We start from the raw sequence: 21042 nt of genomic DNA on the forward strand, positions 1-21042 counted from the left end.
GAATCTTCATTTGAAGATTCGAGTAAAACCTGAACCTATCCCAACCTATCTCAAACTAACACCAAATGACCCCTAGGCCACCCTCACCCTTGTGTCATATTTGGTTCTCCTCGAATCTGACCAGAAATGGTTAAGTCCCAAATCAAACTTTCAAGAACCCTAAAAATACCAGACTTTTGGATTCTGTCCAGATTTTATAAAGATTGAGGTTTAATCGACCTTAGTCAAAGTATTTTCAGTGGAAAATACTTCGACTAAGGTTTGTTTGATTTCAAACAAAGTCCAAATCCAAGTCGAGTTGAGTTCAGTTGAATTTAAAGGTTCAGAGGTAATTTCTGTTTCTTATGTGCATTCTATGTTCGTTTCATTAGTTTGTTTAATTTTTCATAATTTTCTAGTCAAATTTTGTTATACTGTCCCCTACCCGTCTACTTGATTCTAAATGTGAATTGTTTCTGTTGATTGTGATTATGTACAATGTGTGTAATCGACTCGATTAAGTTCGTCGATTAGTTGTATTGTGAATCTTGCTTTTGGAAATGTTGACTGAGATAGCCTGTTTTGAATAGATTATTTTGCTATAACCAGTTAATTAGTTATTGTTAATCAGTTAGTTCTTGTTTAATAAACCAGTAAATTCAAATGAATGTTGTATATGTGTTGATTTCTGAGCATTGAGTTTCAGGGCATTGTCAGTATATTGATAGTGCTCCTGTATTTGTTTGCTTTTTGGTTCAGTTTTGAATCTCAGTCGAAATGATCCTGCATATTCTGTGTAATGTTAGTGGGTATTATTCAGGTTCAGTATTCAATTGAGAATCATCTATTTTAATTCAACTCTTGTGCATAAATGTGATGTACTGTCTCAAATCATAGGATTGGTTATAACTGCTTAAACAGATTTTAAAATCTGTATTGTTAGATTCTGAATTTAAGGCAGTAATAACAGTAATTACAGTAGGAAATCTGGGACATTTTTTAGGACAGAATAGTGAGAGTAATGTGATGGAATAATGGACTGAAAGTGGAATGTTAATAGCTATAATTTAAGATACTAATGGGGAACAAGGGATAATGGGGCTGCTTAAAATCAGGATAAGATCATTTAAAGTATTAAAAAGTAGTTTGTAATGGAACTTTCTGATTTTTAAAAGAAGAAAGGGGTCCAAGAAGCACTTAAAAAGTATAGGACCAGCCCTGTATAAATACAGGAGCTGGACAACTTAATGGGGATCAGTTTTTCAGAGAAAAAAGAGTTTAGAGAGACTCAGATTTTGAAAGAGAAAAATCTGATTTAAGAGCTTTTCAGGGAAAGATTAAGAGAGATACATTGAGAAAAATCAGAAATAGAAATCTGAAAATTGAGAAGAACAGAATCAGACAGAGGATAGAAGGAAAGAAAGAAAAATCAGAAATAGTAAAAAGAATTCTACATCAGACACTAGTATTAAGGCTGATTTTTGAAATTAAGAGTTTTTCAGTTTTTCTTTTCTAAAGTTTTAGAATCAGACAGATTGTTCAGTTTTAAAATCTGAAACTTTTAAGAAGTCTTGTACTGTGTTTCTGAGTTCCTCGGGCCTTGTTTTGTTGACCAAATCTGTTGAACACTGGTATATTCTGCTGAATTTGTTACTGCTGCTACTGCTGAAATTTACTCCTTCTACCTTCATTTTCAGGTACATGTCTTTTAAATTTCATGTTGGAAAGAGATTCAACATGATTAATCAACGAAGCTTGCTTTGCAATTCTGTTTTTTTTCATTTGTCCAAGTTCATCAGTTTAAATTTCATTTTTTGTTTCATGTTAGTTAATTAGTAGTGAATTCAATTTGATAGCTATGAGTTAATTGTCTTACCTTGAAATTCATATAAGGCTTTGTAATAATGTTAGCCCTTCATCTCATTAGTTTTGTCATGTTTGAACTGTCAAGGTAGGAAACATGACATAAAGATTGGCCATTAACTAGGCCTTGTGACGTTGTTAGTTGAATAAAGAATAGCGTAAAAATGTCAAAACCATATTGTTAGTTTATTCTGATAATCTGATTTAGTTGTGGAAGAAATGATATAAGTTGTACGTTCTTATGTGGCATTATAACAGGTATCTATAGAACCATTAGTGGATGGTAAGTTGAGTTGTTATGGCTCATTATGATGTTAAAGTGCTACGAATGTTTCAAGACATACAAATATGTGGCATGTAAGGCAATGTTGTTAATCAATTTGTATAATAATTCCCTTCCTTATCAATTTGATGTTTATTTACCATCCTAAATAAATAATTAGGCCTATTGGATTAAAAGCAAGTATATGAGAATAAAATGAGATATACAAATTGCAACACTTTACATCAACGACAATTAGAAATAGGACTTGCACAAAATAGAAATAATAAAAGTTCTTGAAAAAATATTCTTCCCTTTATAAATTATTTTTAGTGTCATATACAATTCATTCTTTGGCATATATATATATATGTTGTACTTATTAAAAATAGTATTAATCATATCATATTCTTTACTTTGAATTTGAATAGTCTTGGGATGAACATAATTAATACTCGAAAATTATAGTCAACGGGCAATGTTTAATAAATTGTGAAATTTTTTTTTTAAAAGAATTTAAAGACATCCCTTGAATATGAATTTCTCAGTATTTTTATATAAAAATGTGTAGATACAACAAACAATTTGTGGAAAAATTCATAATATTTGGTGTGATTAGGGATATGTTCGCGTAATCTGATTACACCAATAAAAGCAATTCGAATTATGCGTACGCGCAATTTCGAATGAATATTTAATATAAGGGATTTTTTTTTGAGGACGTTAAATTAATTTCATAAAAACCCGAGATGTGCGGTTCACTATTTAAGAAAAACAAATATTCTTGATTCGACACAATTTCGAAAAAATGATTGCTTAATAAATATATTATCAAAAGTTATTGTGTACACGTACGCGTGACACAATTCCGCATTTTTTATAACACGAATATACGTACGCGTAATTCGATTCAAAGAAGGGTCCTTAATCACAATAAGTAAAAGCGGTAGAAAAATGACGTAACAAAATGTATTTAATAAAATCAAGATAATTAAGCCAATAATAAAAACAGTTGAGCGACCGTGCTAGAACTACGGAATTCGGAAATGCCTAACACCTTCTTCCGGATTAACAGAATTCCTTACTCAGGATTTCTGGTTCGCAGAATAATAAACAGAGTCATATTCTCCTCGATTTAGGGATTAAAATTGATGACTTGGGACGCCTTAAAATTCCCAGGTGGCGACTCTGAAATAATTAAATAAATCCCGTTTCGACTGTCCTTCAATTGGAGAAAACTCCCCACGCGCCCCGCGGGCGCGGTAAAAAGGAGGTGCGACAAGTATTTGTCCATGTCTACTCCTTTTATTACAGGTGGAACTCCAGGGATTTGTTCTATTCGCTCATTTTGTTCCTTCAGCTGTTTCTGCAAGGTTAGTACTAAATTTTACAAATATGAATTATTTAAATTACCTGGTCCCCCTTCTTGTGGTTCACTGGGGGTTGCTCCGTTTCCAGAATTATCAAGACCAGAACGGGGGTTCTCCAATGTATTATTATTAGGAGTCGGTGTAGGTGGCGCAGCAGGCAATCGACTAACAAGTGCCTGAAGAGCTTTGCCGACTTGTGCATCGATTAGCTTTTGCAAAGCTTCAGTTGTAACTCCTTCAAAATGTTCAGATTGCTCTTGTTGATCAGCACGGGATTCAGTAACAGGAGTGCCTTCACGAGATTGACGTGGTGAATTTAAAGGAGAGGGAACCACGATATCTTGATTTTGATGTATTTGATTCTCATGGTTTCCCAATGTGTTGTTACTGTTGTTGTCGGCGTTATTGTTTGACATGGTGACGATAATAGATAAGATATAGCTTAAAAGGAAAGATTATCAGATTCCCGGTAACGGAACCAATTTGTTTAACCAAAAATCTGAGTCCTTGGTCAAAGCTAAAAAAGAAATTCGGGTTACTGATAATCAGGAGACAAAAAATAAAATACTTTTGAGAACAATGGTAGAAGTTAAATAGATAAGTATTTCAATGAATTCTCAATAGTATTCCGTGTCCTTACAAATGATGATACTTCTTCCTTTTATAGATCATTCTAGGTAAATGAATAAAGCTTCAGCTTTAATGATATAATCATGAGCAATAAATGACATTAAATAAGCCGTTATACAATCATTCCTATTAAATACCAACTTTATAACGTATCAAACGTTTAATAATGAATTTGGACTCCTTTCTGTCATCTGATCCTTGCTTTCAATGCCTTCTAATCCGTTGGCTGTAAATAATTTAAATTGGTACGAGACTCGTATCTATACGTCGTCTCGTGCCTATTTAAATTCTTCTTCTCGTGGCTGTCTTCACCGTGCCTCTTAGTCAATTGTTGTTCTTTGACCATTCAACTAATCCACGTGTCATGCCACATCATTTTTAATATAAATTCAGTTTTTTCCAATACAATAGTGTTACGTTGAAAATATGGTCGCCAGAATATGTGTTTGGTAGTGTATGTCTTATATTTAAGAAAAAACCGACAAATAACCGAAAAAACGAAAAAAAACCGACAAAACTCGACATAAACCGAATCGAGGAAAAACCGACTTAATTGGTTTGGTTTGGTTCTAGTATTTGGAAAACTGACTTACTTGGTTTGGTTTCTTTTTAGGGATAAACCGATCCAAACCGAACCATGAACACCCCTAGAGGAAACATACACAAAAAAGTATTGTCCACAAAGAAATGTTCGTTAAGATACCATCACATTAAATACTTGTAAACTATAGTACATAATTATTTATCTAACATGGCAAAATTGATCATTTGTGTAAGTTTTGATGTCCTTTTATTTTAAATTCATGATATTATGCTAATGTAATAATATTTTTCGGCATTTAGATAATTTTTGTATTATTATACATAAAATTTCTATCGTTAGTTAAATTTTATTGTTCCTTTATATAAATAAATATTTAAATCAACAAGTGCCATTATTAACGTGCATCGCACGTTCATAGATACTAATATTCCTAAAACATGTACATTAGTTTGATAATAAGTTGGCAAAAAACGTATTGAAATAGCAAATGCGACTATTATTATATTACTTTTAAAACAACAGCATAAGCTGAAAGAAGTTACAATGAATTTTTTTCAAACTTAATAAGGAGAAAAAAATGCGTGAAAACAATGAACATCTAACTTTAAAGAAAGAAGATCAAATGATAACATGTAAAAATTTGTGGACTATAGTCTAAATTCGAGAAAACAATGACCGTAGCACGATTTTATCAATTTATTTTGCATAATAATAATTGGTTGAAGCTGCTTACAGTACAATATATATGATTTAGTTTACAAGATAGCAGCTTATTGATTTTGACTCAATTACATCTTTATCCTATGATACAAGATTAGACAAGTTTTCCAACAAAACCTACAAGGTTTCCCTATTACTCACACCATTCTACAAATTCTATGTAAATAGCCTTCCTTGAGTACGTCGAAACTTAAATAAGAACAAGGTCCTTAAAGGGCTAAAACTTGCTTCTATACAACATGAAATTCCTTCATCAATCAAGAATGTCCCTCCTTTGTAAATGGCTCATAACTAGTTCCAGATACATGTCTTTTACGGTTGATAGAAAACAATCCTGCAATTTATATGCGTAAAAGAAAAGGTTAAAATCACGCTAAGGCAAAACGATTGTACTCGCTTAATGCTCAAGAAAGAAGGTCATTGTCCTTTGAAATGAGGTGAAATGATCTGAATTCTGCTTATAGTGTGCAATATGGTATTGCCAAGCCTTAAAGTTCATATAACTTGTTATATGAATTAGGCTGTTGAAAGTTTTGTCATCTGAAGAAGGAGCAGAGGCGTGAGGGTGTGAAGAAGAAAAAGTTCCGGGGGGGGGGGGGGTTGTTTCAGGATTTTCTAGTCAATGCTGGATGCAAATACCTCTAGAATAAGTCCATCGGTTGATCAAGTACTCCGTCATCATTCCAGTCAATATCCTTGGTGCCTGATTCTTTTCCAATTAACTGAAAGGGTGCGTCTAGTGGTGGTGGAGTCTGTAGCCAAAGAACAGATATAACACATGCAACCACATTGTTAGGAAACAGAAAGTTTCTGATAATGTTGTGAAGACTTGGAGAAAAGCTTGAATTCAATTGAAATTTACAGCCATTTGTTTGAAGGTAAGAAGATTTTACTACCATGCAGCGAATTAGCGGCCAATTTATTCCACGGAAGAAAGGATGATCTTTGATCTCACTTGCACCGCCATTTGATCCTAAACGGCTGGCTGGATCTCTATTTAGCAAAGCATGGATCAACTGTCTAGCTGCAAGGCTTACCTGCAACTCATAGATACAAAGATGCTTTCATTTGTTTCTAATCAGAGTTTCCTTCAATTCTTTCCCAGAAACAAACTTAAAAGTAATCTCATTTTTTATGAAATAATCTCACTTAATTTGCAAATGTAAATTTTGAGTGAAATCCCATTGACTACAGTAATAACAACACAACTATGCCTCTATTGAAAACTAGTTGGGATTGGTTACATAAATTATATTATATCCATTCCGTTCTGGTTTTTTGACCTGTTTCATTTAAATACCTATCAATTTGTCTTTAACAGTAAATGTTCTCTACATATTACACTATATCCCTACACTGAAATACAAATCTTAGTACAAACCAAAAGACTCTTAGCAAACTGTAAGTGCACTAATGCCGCCAACATGACTAAGCCTTTCGACTAGTTGGTATTGCCTCCATGGATATATTGCTTCAATTTTGTTTCTAGAGTTCGCTAAGTCAGCATAGATTTGGAGAGATCATAAGTCTTTAGACAACTACTATCCATGTAATTATATGCCTGCCTTCTCTGTTTTTTAGCGTCTTCGATCTTCATATGGTCACACCTACAGTATGGTGTAGTTGGAGGTCTACACAAGACGTGGTAAAGTAATCTCCAATAATCTTCTTGTTGTATTCTCTATATGTGCTACTTTTACTTTCTGTCAAAATGTGATCATGTTTAATATTGTATGATTGCATCCATCTTTATATCAACATTTCTGCGACACTCATCTTGTATATATCGTCTACACAAGACGTGGTAAAGTAATCTCCAATAATCTTCTTGTTGTATTCTCTATATGTGCTACTTTTACTTTCTGTCAAAATGTGATCATGTTTAATATTGTATGATTGCATCCATCTTTATATCAACATTTCTGCGACACTCATCTTGTATATATTTGTGGGCCGCTAAGGCCTAACATTCACTCCCATATAGTATAGTTACTTTGTAAGTCCCTCAACTGTTCACTTTGATTGATATCTTCCAATCACATAGCAATGACATAGTTTTACTTATATGTGTTACATCTTCATACCATTCTCCTGGAACACTAAACCAAAATATCTGAATTGCTTCATTTAGGCACCATAGTCCCGTCTAATCTTACTTCAGCTTCATTTTTCTTATGGTGACTAAACTGGACGTGTATATTATCTTCTACTTATCCTAATATTCAATGCCTCTCTATAGTTCAATCTATTGGCTGACTCCTCGCAAGTATCGTCAACTAACACAAAATCATTCGCGAACAACCTGCACCAAGAACCTCTCTTGTACACTAATGGTTAGCTCATCGAACATTTCCCACAGAAGAATAAAAGGAAAGCAGGAAAAATATAGTATAAAAAAACAAGTAAAAGACATAAGAGTGTCTTAAATATTATACATGGTCATAACAATGTAAATTTACCGGAATGCTGCTAGGGAAGGTGAGGTCCTTGTTTAGGATGTTGGCAAATGTCTTCTGCCTATTCTTTCCTCTAAATGGTGTGCGCCCATAGAGCATCTCATAAAGCAAGATTCCTGAAAACCAAACAGAAGAGTTTACGTAAGAAGAAGTGTATGAAGCAAAGTAAATCACCTCTAATATCAGTAAAGAGAAAATCAACCAGGAAAAACTTTCCCTGCCAATGTTGATTATTGTCAGGTGTATCCATTGAATATCATCCCAAAGTACTACTCTACTCCCTCCGTCACAAGAAACTGAGGTGAGTATCCTTTGGGTTCATTGCAGAAAACTAGACCCATTCCCTAAAATAGCTACATTTTCCTCCCTCCACAATTCAAACTGAAATACACTACTATTTTCTATTCAAAGATCTTGCTCTTAAACTCCATGCAGCTGAAACAATGACATCTTTAATGGGACAGGTGGCAAACTATGTTTGTGCCCTCCTTAAAGTACATGTAGGGATGGGCCAACTGGGAAAAAGTTACCTGATTGGGAAACCAAAAATAAGTTTGATTTAATTTCTCTTAGAAAACCGTGTCTACTCTTGTACTATAGGTTTTTTCTTCAGCCAAAAGAACTATGAGTTTCACTAGATTCATCTGAGAAAAAATCACACCCCATGCCGAAGATTATTACCTCTGAGTGGAACTTGAAAGGAAGTCAATTTAGGCCAAACAACAATGGGTGCAGCATGGAGGTCAGGACTATGCAAACTAACACTAAAGATTTTTCAGATAATAAGACAATAAAGATTTGAAGCATGGTGCTGAAATTATGCGAAAAGGAGATGAAAAATAGCTCAAGAATATGCAAGGTTTCTGGAGTGATTTTCACAAATATTGCCCTGTATGTTTTATTTTAAGAATATCTAAAGCATCAACAACAACAACAACATCATTAACAACAAAACTGCAAGAAATAATTTAATGGACTGAACTAAAAGTCATGAATTTGTTTCTTGCACACCTAAAGCCCACCAGTCGATTGCACTACTGTGACCAGCTCCTGTGATGATTTCCTGAAATCAAGTCATTTAGACATCAGACAATTATAATTATCTCTCGCTGGTAGAGTGAGTTAGAGTAAATTTCACTTCTCACCTACAAACAGGAAAATGGGAAAATTAAAATATATGTTATTCTACAAATATAAATCCAGTTATCTGCTTCAAAAGTAAGCCACAAGTCAGAACTCCTCGGATCTGATTAATTTCTACAGATGATAATTTGTTTCACAGAAGCAAAGACAGAAACTGTAAGTGTAAACATATCTGAAGGAAAAAATATTCGAGAATTAGGAACCAAGAAGCAATTATATAACATAATAAATTGCGGAGCAGGTTCATAAGCAGGATTTGCAATCGTTATGTGATTTAGAAACAGAAACAAAATAGCTGCTTATACATAACTCTTCGTTGGGTGATGTTCTGTTCTCCAAAAGACAAAAATTCCAGAGAAGATCCATATTTCACTTCAGTTATGGAACAAGTGCATGAAACTTGTAACATGGATGAATTCATGGAGTATACATTGCACAAAAGTCAACCTTTCTGATAGTTTACTTTACCGGAGCTATGTATTCTTCAGTACCAACGAATGAATTTGACTGCGAAATTGGTTCTGCGACAAATGTTGGTGGTGGAGTACTCCTAGACCTTCTCTTTGAGGGAGGATGCTTTATAACCTGGAAGATATATGTCACTTTAATATTATGAACAGATAATAACAGTCAGATATAGAAAAATACAGAGAGAGCACGGGAAAGAAACATTATAAGATATCAAAAACAACAGTTTGCTTAAATCAAATTGAAGGACAGTTCATAGATTTTCTTTTTTCTCTTATTCTCCTGTTTACCATCCATTTATTACTTTTTGATATCATTCAAATACTTTGAAGATACGTTTAACCTAAAAATATAAATTTCTACGAGACATATCTTCATTTTTCAGCAGCAGGAGTTCACTTAGTGGGAAATTACGATGAATAGTAAAGAAGACTAAATAAACTGAAGCGTACTTGAGGTTTACAGGATGTCTTGAAAGAAAGATCAAAGTCAGTTAATACGAGATGCCCATCTGCCTGAAGTAGGATATTTTCTGGTTTCAGGTCCCGGTATATTATTCCTGTAACATGAGAATAGACGAAATGAATGAACGACAACCATCAATCATATACCTTAAAAATGGAAGCTCTTAGTATTATGTCTCCCTTGATGAACCCCTCTATCTTTTGCCTGATAGAAATGTTAATATATCTTGATTTTGCAGTCTTACAAAGAGAATTGCTCAGGATGACTATTTTTTCAATTAGTAATAAGGACTTCGCTTCTGCTACCGTTTTACTTTCACAAAATTTCTTTCTTGTACCTGCAGTTCTTTACCAGTCATTCCTTTGTAAAATTTTACAAGTGTCCTAGAAACTTAATATCATTACATGCTTATAAGGAAACACCTCAGTAAGGACTAATATATTATGTCACAAGATTATAGCAAATTGGCTACTGAAGCTTGCCATACTATCTTTAGTTATCTGGTCCCCAAAAGTCCAATCAAAGCCAATGTCCAACGCTACGTTTAGGTTAAGCTGCATATCCATTACAGATGAAGAGAGTGTATCGACATTCCTCAAAGACTAAACAACAAATAGGAAAATGCAACTACTGGAGAAGGCTTGACTCAAAAGGTAGATGGAATACCCAAACAATGGAGATACTCCAAGCCAATTAGGACCTCTGCCGCATAAAACCTGGAAAAAGTGTTGGTAAATACATGAGTTGATTGCATGCTTGCTGGTACAAATTTGAGAAATTCTCAAAATTTTCCAGCTCTTTACATCTTAACTCAAAAGTTTTATGGAAGAACAATTTCTTTTTTAACGGCTGTATGCCAATGAAAAGCATATTTTGCATGATTATTTATTCACCAAATATTCCACGAAAGGCACATTCTTTGAGTATCAATAGTTCACCTATTTGACCTCAGTCTCCAAAGAGGGAGGTAATCCATATCGTATACTTATCTTTACCAGTGGAGAATAAGCAGAATAAAAAGTAAACTGAACTGGCCTATAGAGCAGATAATAGCACAAAGTCTACTCATGAGATATCGATGTGTATAATTTATAGTCCTTAAATATCTGCTTAAACATATCTAAGATTATCTTTCCTTTTCCAATCACAGCAATGTCCTAGATGTTCCTTCAAAAAATTAAAACTCAAGTAAAAAGGATATATCATAAGTCACGACCTTCTCTCATGTGTGAGTCTATTATAGGAGAATGACGAAATAAAGAACATGGAAAGAACTGGAAACATTACTTTCTTTCTTAATAAAAAAAAGCTAGAAGCATAACTTAACAAAATACAAATGATTACGAAGAAGCTTTGTCAGGTTGGAACACCAAACTTAAACACATCTTGCACCATGTAAGATGTTATAGAGCTTAGTCTAATCAAGTGTGGAGCAAGTTCAATTAAAAGATAAGTACCTTGCTGATTCCTCTTTAAATATTTTCATAGGCTGTCTGTCAAGCAAAGCAAATAACTCTCCTCCAGGACAGAAGTCTGTTATTAGGCAAACATGTGTTTCTGTCTGATTAAAAAACAAAGATGTGTGTTTTAGTTCATCAGGATATTTCAGTTCTTAAAGCATAAATCAGTATAACGTTGTTTAAACAATGCAAGATAATGTATTCGTCAGAAATTCAAAGGTGATGCAAGAAAGTATTTTCAGCAGTCTCTATAACTGAGTATGAAATTTGAAAGAAAATATGACCTGAAACTCGTTAAGATAAAAAGGTTGGGTAACTGTAATTTAGAACTGTAAAAATTCCAAAAAGAAAGAAGAAAAAAGACAAAAAGGATATTCAATTGATTGACCTAGCATGAAACATAATAACATACTAAATCTTATCTGTGCCGAAAATATTGTGAAAAAGAACTTAGTTAGCGGGGTTGTATTTTTTAACATGCAGGTACTTTTCAGTGTACTCAGTGTGGCCTTGCTACAAGACTAACTTGCATATTTACAGATAATCTTAAGTTACAGCTGGTTTACGATAATAGTCTGAGTTAAATAGTTACCTGGAATGATGAATATAGTGCTGGAAGGAAAGGATGATCAAGGAGAGCTATGATTTCTCTTTCAACGCATGCTCGATGTACCTGTAAATTATGCACTATTAATTTGTTTTCATATATAAGGTCTGAGAGAAGATACCAAATATCCTGATGTAGGAAGGGAAATGTGAGGTCATGTGTTTGGAATGTAAATCCAAAGGCCATCAAGGATTAAAATGCAACAGCAAAAAGTTCAGTATACTAAATGCTCAATATACTGATGCAGTAAATTTTCTCTGGCATCCGGACCTTATTACGGTTGAGCATAATGGATTTATCCATTGCCTTCATAGCAAAAAGTTCTCCTGTACCTTTCAGTTCCACCAAATGGACACTGCAAAGAAGAGAATAAGCACTTTAAGATGGTGTTTAGAGTCTTTCTGGTCACTTTTGTTTCTCTTTCTTGTGATGAGCACTTCAAGAAAGTCGTCATTAAGTTCAATGATATAAGTCCTCACCATATTATTTCTACACTTTAGCCTCGGAAAGGCAGTAGGATGTCACTAGAATTTGGTAAATGTAGGTTGAACATAGTGCCAATGAGGAATGGAGCATTTTGTGAACAAGTAACATCAAAAGATTGAAGTACCTTCCAGTATCTCCACAACCCAAAGGTCGGACGGGTTTAAAGTTATTGAGCCCTATTCTTTCGCCATTTGCAGTGATCTGCAAGGTTAAAACTTAAGTAAGAGACAGGGAAAACTAATGCAAAATGCAATGAGAATAAAAAGTAATATGTCTAAAAGAAGATGTAAAAATTCAAATTATATACTAAAAGCATAGTTTTTACTGTTAAATACTAGTCTCTCTTCTGTCTTACATGCTTTAGTAGGTCGCACCACATACTTCATAAAATAGCATAAAAGCAGCAGACACCCTTGTTTCAAGTGTCTAAGCACTTACAGGTGTATATAGACATTACTGGGAAGAAAATGTCTCCTACTTGATCTAGAACTCAACACGCATATCATATGAGAGCCATAGTCTTTAATCATAAACAAAGAAATATCAGCTGTTCTCCCAAGGCATAGAAAAACATTAGATTTGATAGGGAGAACACAAAAAATTGTGTACCTTCTGTATAGCAGTCCATAAAGCACTATCCCTTTTATGAGGCCGTGGATAGACAGGTTTAGAATGCAAAGCCCACAAATCTTCAGGTTTCTGAAAGTATTAGAGGGTTCATGTCAGCTGTATTACATTTTCTTAACTTTTTGTGACAATGGTCTCAATAAAAATCTAAATGCTAAAAATTGGATTTGATAACTTTTATTGACCATTCTAAAGGCATGAATATTTTAACATAGCACTATCCATGAAAAGATAATTATGCATAATAATCATGATTAGACAAAAAATCACATGACAAAGATTATCTGGATCCAATTCGGAGTGAAAGGAATACCTTACCGAGTTGGCATCAGGAAGTTCTCGAACAGCTTCATCTACATTTTCTGCAGTAGCTTTGACCTGCAAGAGAAGTTTGTAGTTACTAACTAAAAGATCTGTACTTGCAAATTGGAGAGAAACACAATAATTTGACAAGTTCTAGTTAACTATTTGGATATTATTAATCAATCCTTCCGATTCAGGTAACTCATTCGGCTAGTGCAGGAGATTAAGGAAACAACTCCCGAATGTTCCATTATTTGAAGGAAGAAATATATCGAGAGTAACAGCTAGAACATCAGAAAATGAAGCATCTTGTTGACAGGACTTTTAGGCTAAAGCTCCAATAAAACAAGTTTCTATTGATTTAAAAGATTTGGATTCTTTTGAGAAGAGAAACTAGGTCAATTGGGGAAAAGGGAGTGAGTTAAGGCAGACTAGAGAAAGATGATCACTAAAATAGGATGAATAGAGTATTGTTACAAAACACTAAAGAAAGCATATCAAGACTGCAGTGGATGCATTCCTGAGAAAACCTTATCAAGAGGCAAAACTAAAATTCTAAATGGAACATCCTTGTTCAAGGATTTATATAGGCGACCCCAACTTTGTGTGACGGAGGCAGAAGTCTGAGTTCATTTTATCTTGACAAAAACAAAAGAGAAGTCTTATTTTTTATGCTTTGTTTGAATTTGCAAGCTTCTAAAAATTCTAGAATTTAATTCTGTAATAAAGTGTAATCTTACTGGCTTTGGGAGGATACATTTGCATAATTCTAAAAATTCAGATGCGGGAAGCGCGGCTTAGATGGTTCGGACATGTGCGGAGGAGAAGCCTAGATGCACCGGTTAGGAGGTGTGAGCGGTTGACTTTGGCAGGTACGAGGAGAGGCAGAGGGCGGCCTAAGAAGTATTGGGACGAGGTGATCAGGTAGGACATGGCGCAACTTCAGATTTCCGAGGACATGGCTCTTGATAGGAACATGTGGAGGTCGAGCATTAGGGTGGTAGGCTAGGGGGTAGTCGTGAGTTCTTCCCTCTTTGTACCAGATAGTCTGATAGAGTTTTGATAGGCTTGTTAGCGGTCTATATTGTGTTCACATTGTTGTTTTGCATAGTTTTGTGTTATTGTCCTTTCACTTATTCGTTGTTGATATTTTCTTTCTGGCATATTTTATTGTTACATGCCTTTTTTTGTTTCTTTTCTGATATTATTGTCTCTCTTGTTGAGCCGAGAGTCTCCAGGAAACAACCTCTCTACCCTTTTCAGGGTGGGGGTAAGGTCTGCGTACACTCTACTCTCCCCAGACCCCACTAGTGGGATTTTTACTGGGTATGTTGTTGTTGTTGTTGTTGTAAGGAAAGAAAAAAGAACCAGCCAAAAGGCTTGTGTTCTTCTTTCAACAATTGCTTTACAAATATTCACTAACTGGGGTCACTTTTCTTATTCACTACCACATTGACTAGAAATAGAATGGCAATCACAATAGAGTAAATAAATAAAGAAAAGAAAGCTAGCCTTCCCAGGTAGAACATATGCTAATAACTAGCTGTCGACCATAATATCACAGGTATAGATTCCACAAAGACGAGTGACAGAAATTTACCAACTTAGCACTGCTTTGTTCAGTTTGTTCTGAGAGGCGGTTTCTTAGTGGTTCCAGATGATCACTTCCATCTAACTGAACACCGATGAAATATTGTAGTTCTCCCTGCAAATGTGAAGTGCCGACATCAGCCAAATAGCAGAAAATTGTCAAATTTTTACAACATGTTTCAGGAAAGTAGACAGAAAGATCACCTTCTGATCACGCATAGGTTGCAAGTGAAATAAATTCCAGAACTTCTTCCCTGAAAATATTTATTTACGTGAAGTAACGTCTAGTTATAGTGTAGTAACGTCTAGTTAACAGAACAAAATGCATGTTCCATTCCATTTCACTTCTCAAAACACAAAGTGAGATAGTTTACCGCTCTTTGTATAATTAATTAATTGCACAGTAATTTCTCTTTGTTCTCTTATGGCATCTCGTATCTTTTGAACTGTTGCTTGATCTGTTTCAGGTCCTTGAAGAAATCTGAAGAATTGGAAATCTTATTAGATTAAATTTACATGGTGGGAAGCAAATCAGAAAGCAAAACCCATAAAACAACGTATTATCAGATTTCTTCGCATAGATAGGCAGTGAACTACTAACTAGTGTAATAAAATAAAAGAAGGGAAGAGATTTCTCGAACTTTTAATTACAGACATCCAACTTTGACAAGACCATACTAAAAGGAACTCCAAATATATGTCAATGCGATATATAAAGCAAGATTCAACTCATACCGGCAGTTTCTTCCTAAGATCTCTTCGCGTGTGTATTCCGTCAGTTCAAGAAAGCTATCTGAAGCAAATATCTGCAAAAAAAAAAAAGTATTCCTGCTTTCAGTTTCCAGCACAACAGGAATCTAAGATATAAATTACCAATTTGACTTAATTATGAAACAGATATACTAATGCACCCTGTTTCAGTACAAAATAATTTGTCCCTTAAGACAATTTAAAGGTTCTTTACGACGAATTTTTTTTCTAATTAATGAAATAGATATCATAATATATAGGGGATGAAAACAACCTAGGTCCATTTGCAGTAAATGATGGCCTATGTAAACTTTCAAATGATTACACTAGGTTTTCTTGATTGTCCACATAATCATCTATATTTGTTCTCTTCACTATCGCAATGTTACTGCCAGTCAATTCGGATGTGGCAGCTGAGGAGGCCTGGCTCAAGTGGCAAAACTTGAGGCCTTGTAACCAAGCACCAAAGCTGATGAGAGTATGTCAAATGTACTGTAGTAGTATGTGTCACATTTACATTTGCTTTTAAGTTGTTAGTTTAGCTACCATTATCCTAATAACTCCTCAGCTAGTGAGTATGTGTTTTTCTTTACATACCCTCATTGATATTCTAAAAAAAAAAAAAAGTGAAATTTGATGTGTAACAATCACGTAGCACACACTAGCTTTTTTCTTGATCTTACAATTGGGCAATCAGGAAGTCTGGGATCTGAAATCACGAAATTCTTTTCAATGCGCTCCAAAGTTGTCGCAAGGTCGATTCCTTGACGTATGTCTCTTTCTCTTTCAGCACGCTCCCAACTGTCAGTACGTTCTACGTCTTTCGTCATTAGTATTTCAGGTCCAATATTCTGTTCATTTTCTAGTGGAGCAGAGATGCTAGAGGACCTTCCCTTAAACCTGCGCAAAGTAATATCATGTTCTAAAAGACTGAATGCTACAAGCAGGTATAAAGCTTAATGCTGCTAAAAAGTTTTTACCTAACAAAACCCTGATTATATTTCCAAAACACATACACGTTTTTAAAGGAAAAATTAGACATGGAAAAGAGGTGCAGACTGAAGGTACGCATCTAATAGACTATCAACTAATTATAGTATCCTGAGTTGTATTTTATCTAGTTAACCACACAGTTCATCTGAAAATGCTTCGAAATTGCTTTTTCCACAGAACTGAAAGAAAATTCTTCTGCAGTTTTTGTAATTGGTATTCTCAGATATCTTAACTGGGATTCTCTTCTACAACTAACGGGAAAGGACAATAAATGAACACAAATACATTGTGCATGTTCTGTCTACTTCTCTCAAGAACTAAGAAACCGAGAAGATATTATTTTCTGCTGTTTGATATATTGTACATATCAAGTCTTGGACCACTTTCTGAGCCAAGGGTCTACTGAAAACAACCTCTCTATCCTCACAAGGTAGGGGTAAGGTTTGCGTACACACTATCCTCCCCAGACCCCACTGTGTGGGATAACACTGGGTATGTTGTTGTTGAAGTCTTGGACCACTATGGAATCAAATAAGTTCACACAGCAAAAACAAAAAAATTAAGCTGACAACTTCAGAATTGAGTTTTAGTTAATATTACACGGAGTAGTCCCTACAACTATTGAGAGGGGACAAACTTTCAGCCAATCGGAACAAAAGAATGAGAAGCTGCTAACTATCTCTGATATAGTTTGAGAAATAATCAGGCAAGTTGTTAAGTACTTTCCATTCATTCAACATCCAGTTTCATTAATAAACATTAGAACATGCTGACAATTGAACAAAACATCCAACACAAGTTCTAGTAAACCAGAGTTAGTACAGCAGTGTTAATATGAAATTTGATTGTAACACATAGTAGAGTGAAAAAGTGAAAGTCAAAGGACTCACCCCTTTAAGGAAACACGTGCAGATTTTCTAGACTTTTTATCTGAGTCCTGAACAGACATATCACTCGCTGTTTCCCACTGAGGTGTATATCGGCCAGGTGTTTTCATGCTTTCAGTTTCAGCAGACTTAGGAAGCATAAAATCTAATTGTAGCTTCTCTTTATCAGTTCTGGAAGTAGCATCCTGACTTGCAGACTTCATATGAGAGCGTGGATTTTTCACGGTTTGCACCACTTCTGTAATGGAACCTAAAGCCTTTTCCTTCTGACGAGCTGAGAAACAAACAAGAAGGATTTCAAAATTTTAAGAAGCAAAGTCAAACACTTCTGCAGATAGAAATAAAGCCAAACACTTGTGCATACCATCATATCTGATTAAAGACTTGGGCAATCCATTTGGTCGTAATGCTTTCTCATTAATCCCTTCCGTGTATTTGCTCACTTCCACCTGCATTCTGTCACACGGGAATTATCTTCATCAGATGAAAATGCTTTATATTACAATAGGGAAACAAAATGTGGGACCACAAAAGCATCTTTACCCTATAAACTTGATTGTCTTTCCGGTGTCATCTTTTATGGGGGTGACGGTTAGCAGGTTCCAAAAAGGAGTGCCATTCTTCTTGTAGTTCAAAAGCCTTCCACAGTAGCTTTTCCCGGTTTTCACAGCTTCTCGGATTTTTTCTACTTCTTTCTGGTCTGTATCTTTCCCCTGTAGGAACCGACTGCATCAAACAAGTCAAGGTCACCTTCAACTCCTTTTCCATCATCCATATGATCAAAGAAGTACAAATCAGGGAATACTGCTGAAAGTAAAGCCTAAACTGAAGAATATCTTAATAAAGAACAAAGAATCAACAAGAAACTAATGGCTTGGCAACATTGTTCCGTTTCATCACTTGAAAAAGCTGGTTCAAGCTACAAGGACAAATTTGAGACAATTAGTTTAGCTTCAGGCAGTAAATCACAGTGTTAGTCGAAACCCTTAATTCTTCTCTTAGCAAAAGGCTCCCATTCAAAGTTTGAACCAGATATCTAGGTACTTCCTATATTAAATGACAGGATAGATGAATTACTCATCAGAATAAGGACGAATTGTATGATTTTTCCAGTTACGGTCCTGCAATTTCACCAGTTCAAAATTTCTTACTTATTGATCAAAGAGGTCCAGACACAAACTTTTACTCACAATTTCACTCTCACCCTCCCCCCTAAAGCTACATAAGGATTGAACAAATTCTAAGGACTATATTTGAGTCTTATCACTAGTCTGCCCACGGTGCTTAGATATATTACATAACAGCAAAATTCACTGGAAAACATAGAGAAAGCATTAGGTTAAGCGGAAAAACTGTTACCAATTCCTTCCAATAATCTCCTTCGAAGAATAACCAGTCATCGTAAAGAAGCCACTGCTTGCATAAACAATAGGGCAGTCTGGTTTTGTGGCATCAGATACGACAAATGTCTGTTGAAGTGTTGCTAATGCATCCTTCAGCTCCTGAGAAACTCTAGGAAATTTAGTGTCTTCATAAGACTCCTCGGATGTCCTTGTTGATCCGACTGAATACTTCTCCAATGAATTCTTGCCTCTTTCCCCATCTGCAAATGAATTTTCTCCGCTTCTGCTAATTGCGTGAAAGCTACCTTCTCCAACATCTGTCCTCACTGTCAATCCCCACTCTGCAGCCCTTGCTGCTATGCTGGTTTCACTAGGGATCTGACTATTTGCATTGCCGTTATCTTCTCCTTTTTTCCCATTCGGGTCAAAGGCCATCCACTTGTTCATTGGCTTATTTGTTCCCGTCATATTCCCAGATTCCACCCCTTTCACTGAAATTTCTTGCACATCAATACCCTCATTTCTACTACTAGCCGACTTTCCACCTTCACGAGTCAATGTCGGGTCAAAGACATCAAGTGATCTCCTTTGGTCTTTATAACCAGAACTTAGTGAGTCCATTTCTGTTCCTCAAAGCACACAACCTACTAACATCAAAACAGACAAAAGTTTATAACTAAATCATTAACCTCTAGCTAGTATAAATCAGCAAACACAGACTAACTAAAAAGATTTAACACACAGAAACACAATAGAACTGAAATATCAACACCAAACAACAACATAACCAGTATTATCCTACACCGTGGGATCAACACCAAACAATAAGACAAAATATAAAAGCACTCCTAAACTAAAAGTCATGCAACACATTGAACATGCAAATGCCTCTTTTCCTTCAACAGCGAAAATAGTGATCATTGCCCCGAAAAAAGAAAAAAATGAACCTATCAGTTTATTATGTAATTCAAGTACACATATCATAAAAGAAACAACATAATTCTTCAACTTAGTACAAGGAACCTACTAAGTATAAATGCTTAAATAAATAAAAACTAGGCCCAAGTTTAGGAAAATTCAGTGGAAAGGGTGTTCATTAAAGATTGAAAAGAACCTGAATATACAAAGTCACAGAAGGCAATACAATCAAAAGGGTATTAAATTAAGAGAGAAAAGAACCTGAATTGGGATAAGATTATATGAAGAGAGGGTACATTTTACTAATTCTGCAGAGTAATAGTTGGTTCCAAGTCTGAGCTAGTCTGTCAAGTTTTTGTATTGTGACAGGGGAGCAAGTAAGAACCAGAAATAGTAGATGTTGGGAAGATAACGTTCACAGAATTAAAAAGGACAACGAATAGGGCCATGTTGCAAAATTGTGGCCGCTATTTGTAGTAGTAGCAATTTACTGAAAATGAGCAACTCTTGACTTTTGTGAGATACTCCTCCTTTATAAATAACCACTTCTGGCGCTCTCTGCTAGAACAATAGTTAGTTAAAATTTAAAGACAGAGTTGCCCTTTCCACTTTCCAACTTTGAATTTCCCTTCTCCTCCTTTTCTTCTCTTTTCCCTTTTGGGTAAAAAGTACCCAAGTTCTAGACCCCGTTTGGACTGGAAAAAAAAAGGTTGTTTTTCAATATAGTAACTTGGGATTGTACAACTTATTGTTTTTGACTTTAAATTATTTTAGATACTTTTTAACTTTGCCAAACTATAAAAAATATTTAAAAATTGATTTAACCAATTTAAAAGTCAATCCAAACACCCTCCTAGATTGATAGGGGAATACGGAAGTGAGTTTTTGTTAGAAAAAAAAAAATACCACTGCAATAGCCAATAAGTACAGAAGCATGAGTTTTAGCGTCTAAAACAGTATCCCTTAATTAAGTGATAAGTATTCACTTAAAGTTTATGTCTTGGGGTCGTTTGGTTGGATTAATTATCTCGAAATTAATTATCTCAAAATTATTATCTACTCTCTCATTGGGTTAAAAATAACCTTACAATTATAGAATACCTAACTCCGGAATTAGTTATACTGCGATTTTATCTCAACCAAATGTGGTATAAGTTTATCTCAAATTTAATATCTGA

The 21042-nt window shown here is 34.9% G+C and overlaps 1 protein-coding gene across 7 annotated transcripts; it reads right to left on the minus strand.

Moving 5' to 3' along the window:
* Nucleotides 1-5334: 5334 nt before the first annotated feature.
* On the minus strand, nt 5335-20419 carry LOC107793292 (phototropin-2). Of its 7 annotated transcripts, none has more exons than XM_075217709.1 (24): nt 20126-20419; nt 18963-19590; nt 18147-18329; nt 17968-18059; nt 17607-17877; nt 16407-16623; nt 15709-15779; nt 15348-15454; nt 15178-15227; nt 14984-15088; nt 13399-13458; nt 13063-13152; nt 12578-12654; nt 12238-12322; nt 11953-12033; nt 11358-11461; nt 10567-10616; nt 9888-9994; nt 9436-9552; nt 8836-8887; nt 7828-7940; nt 6265-6405; nt 6008-6120; nt 5335-5702 (listed from the first exon to the last, which is right to left on the minus strand). In XM_075217709.1, exons 2-23 carry the CDS (start codon nt 19565-19567, stop codon nt 6010-6012), a joined length of 2889 nt encoding a protein of 962 aa, XP_075073810.1. In that variant the 5' UTR covers nt 19568-19590; nt 20126-20419; the 3' UTR covers nt 5335-5702; nt 6008-6009. The 7 variants fall into 7 exon arrangements, with proteins under 7 accessions (XP_075073810.1, XP_075073812.1, XP_075073813.1 ...); XM_075217711.1 differs by having other exon boundaries at nt 18963-19593; nt 20126-20373; XM_075217712.1 differs by having other exon boundaries at nt 20161-20369.
* Between the last annotated feature and the right edge of the window lie 623 nt (nt 20420-21042).

Source organism: Nicotiana tabacum, chromosome 7 (genome assembly GCF_000715075.1).
Source record: "Nicotiana tabacum cultivar K326 chromosome 7, ASM71507v2, whole genome shotgun sequence".
Taxonomy (NCBI): domain Eukaryota; kingdom Viridiplantae; phylum Streptophyta; class Magnoliopsida; order Solanales; family Solanaceae; genus Nicotiana; species Nicotiana tabacum.

Bases quoted from the DNA above. Each gene is read 5' to 3' on its own strand.
- LOC107793292 (XM_075217708.1), bottom strand. From the start codon at position 19,567: ATGGACTCACTAAGTTCTGGTTATAAAGACCAAAGGAGATCACTTGAT. The intron at 10,617-11,357 runs GTACTTATCTTT...CACTTTTTCCAG, and splicing joins TTTAAAGAGGAATCAGCAAG to GTTTTATGCGGCAGAGGTCC. The intron at 9,995-10,566 runs GTATTCCATCTA...CTCATGTTACAG, and splicing joins GGAGTATCTCCATTGTTTGG to GAATAATATACCGGGACCTG.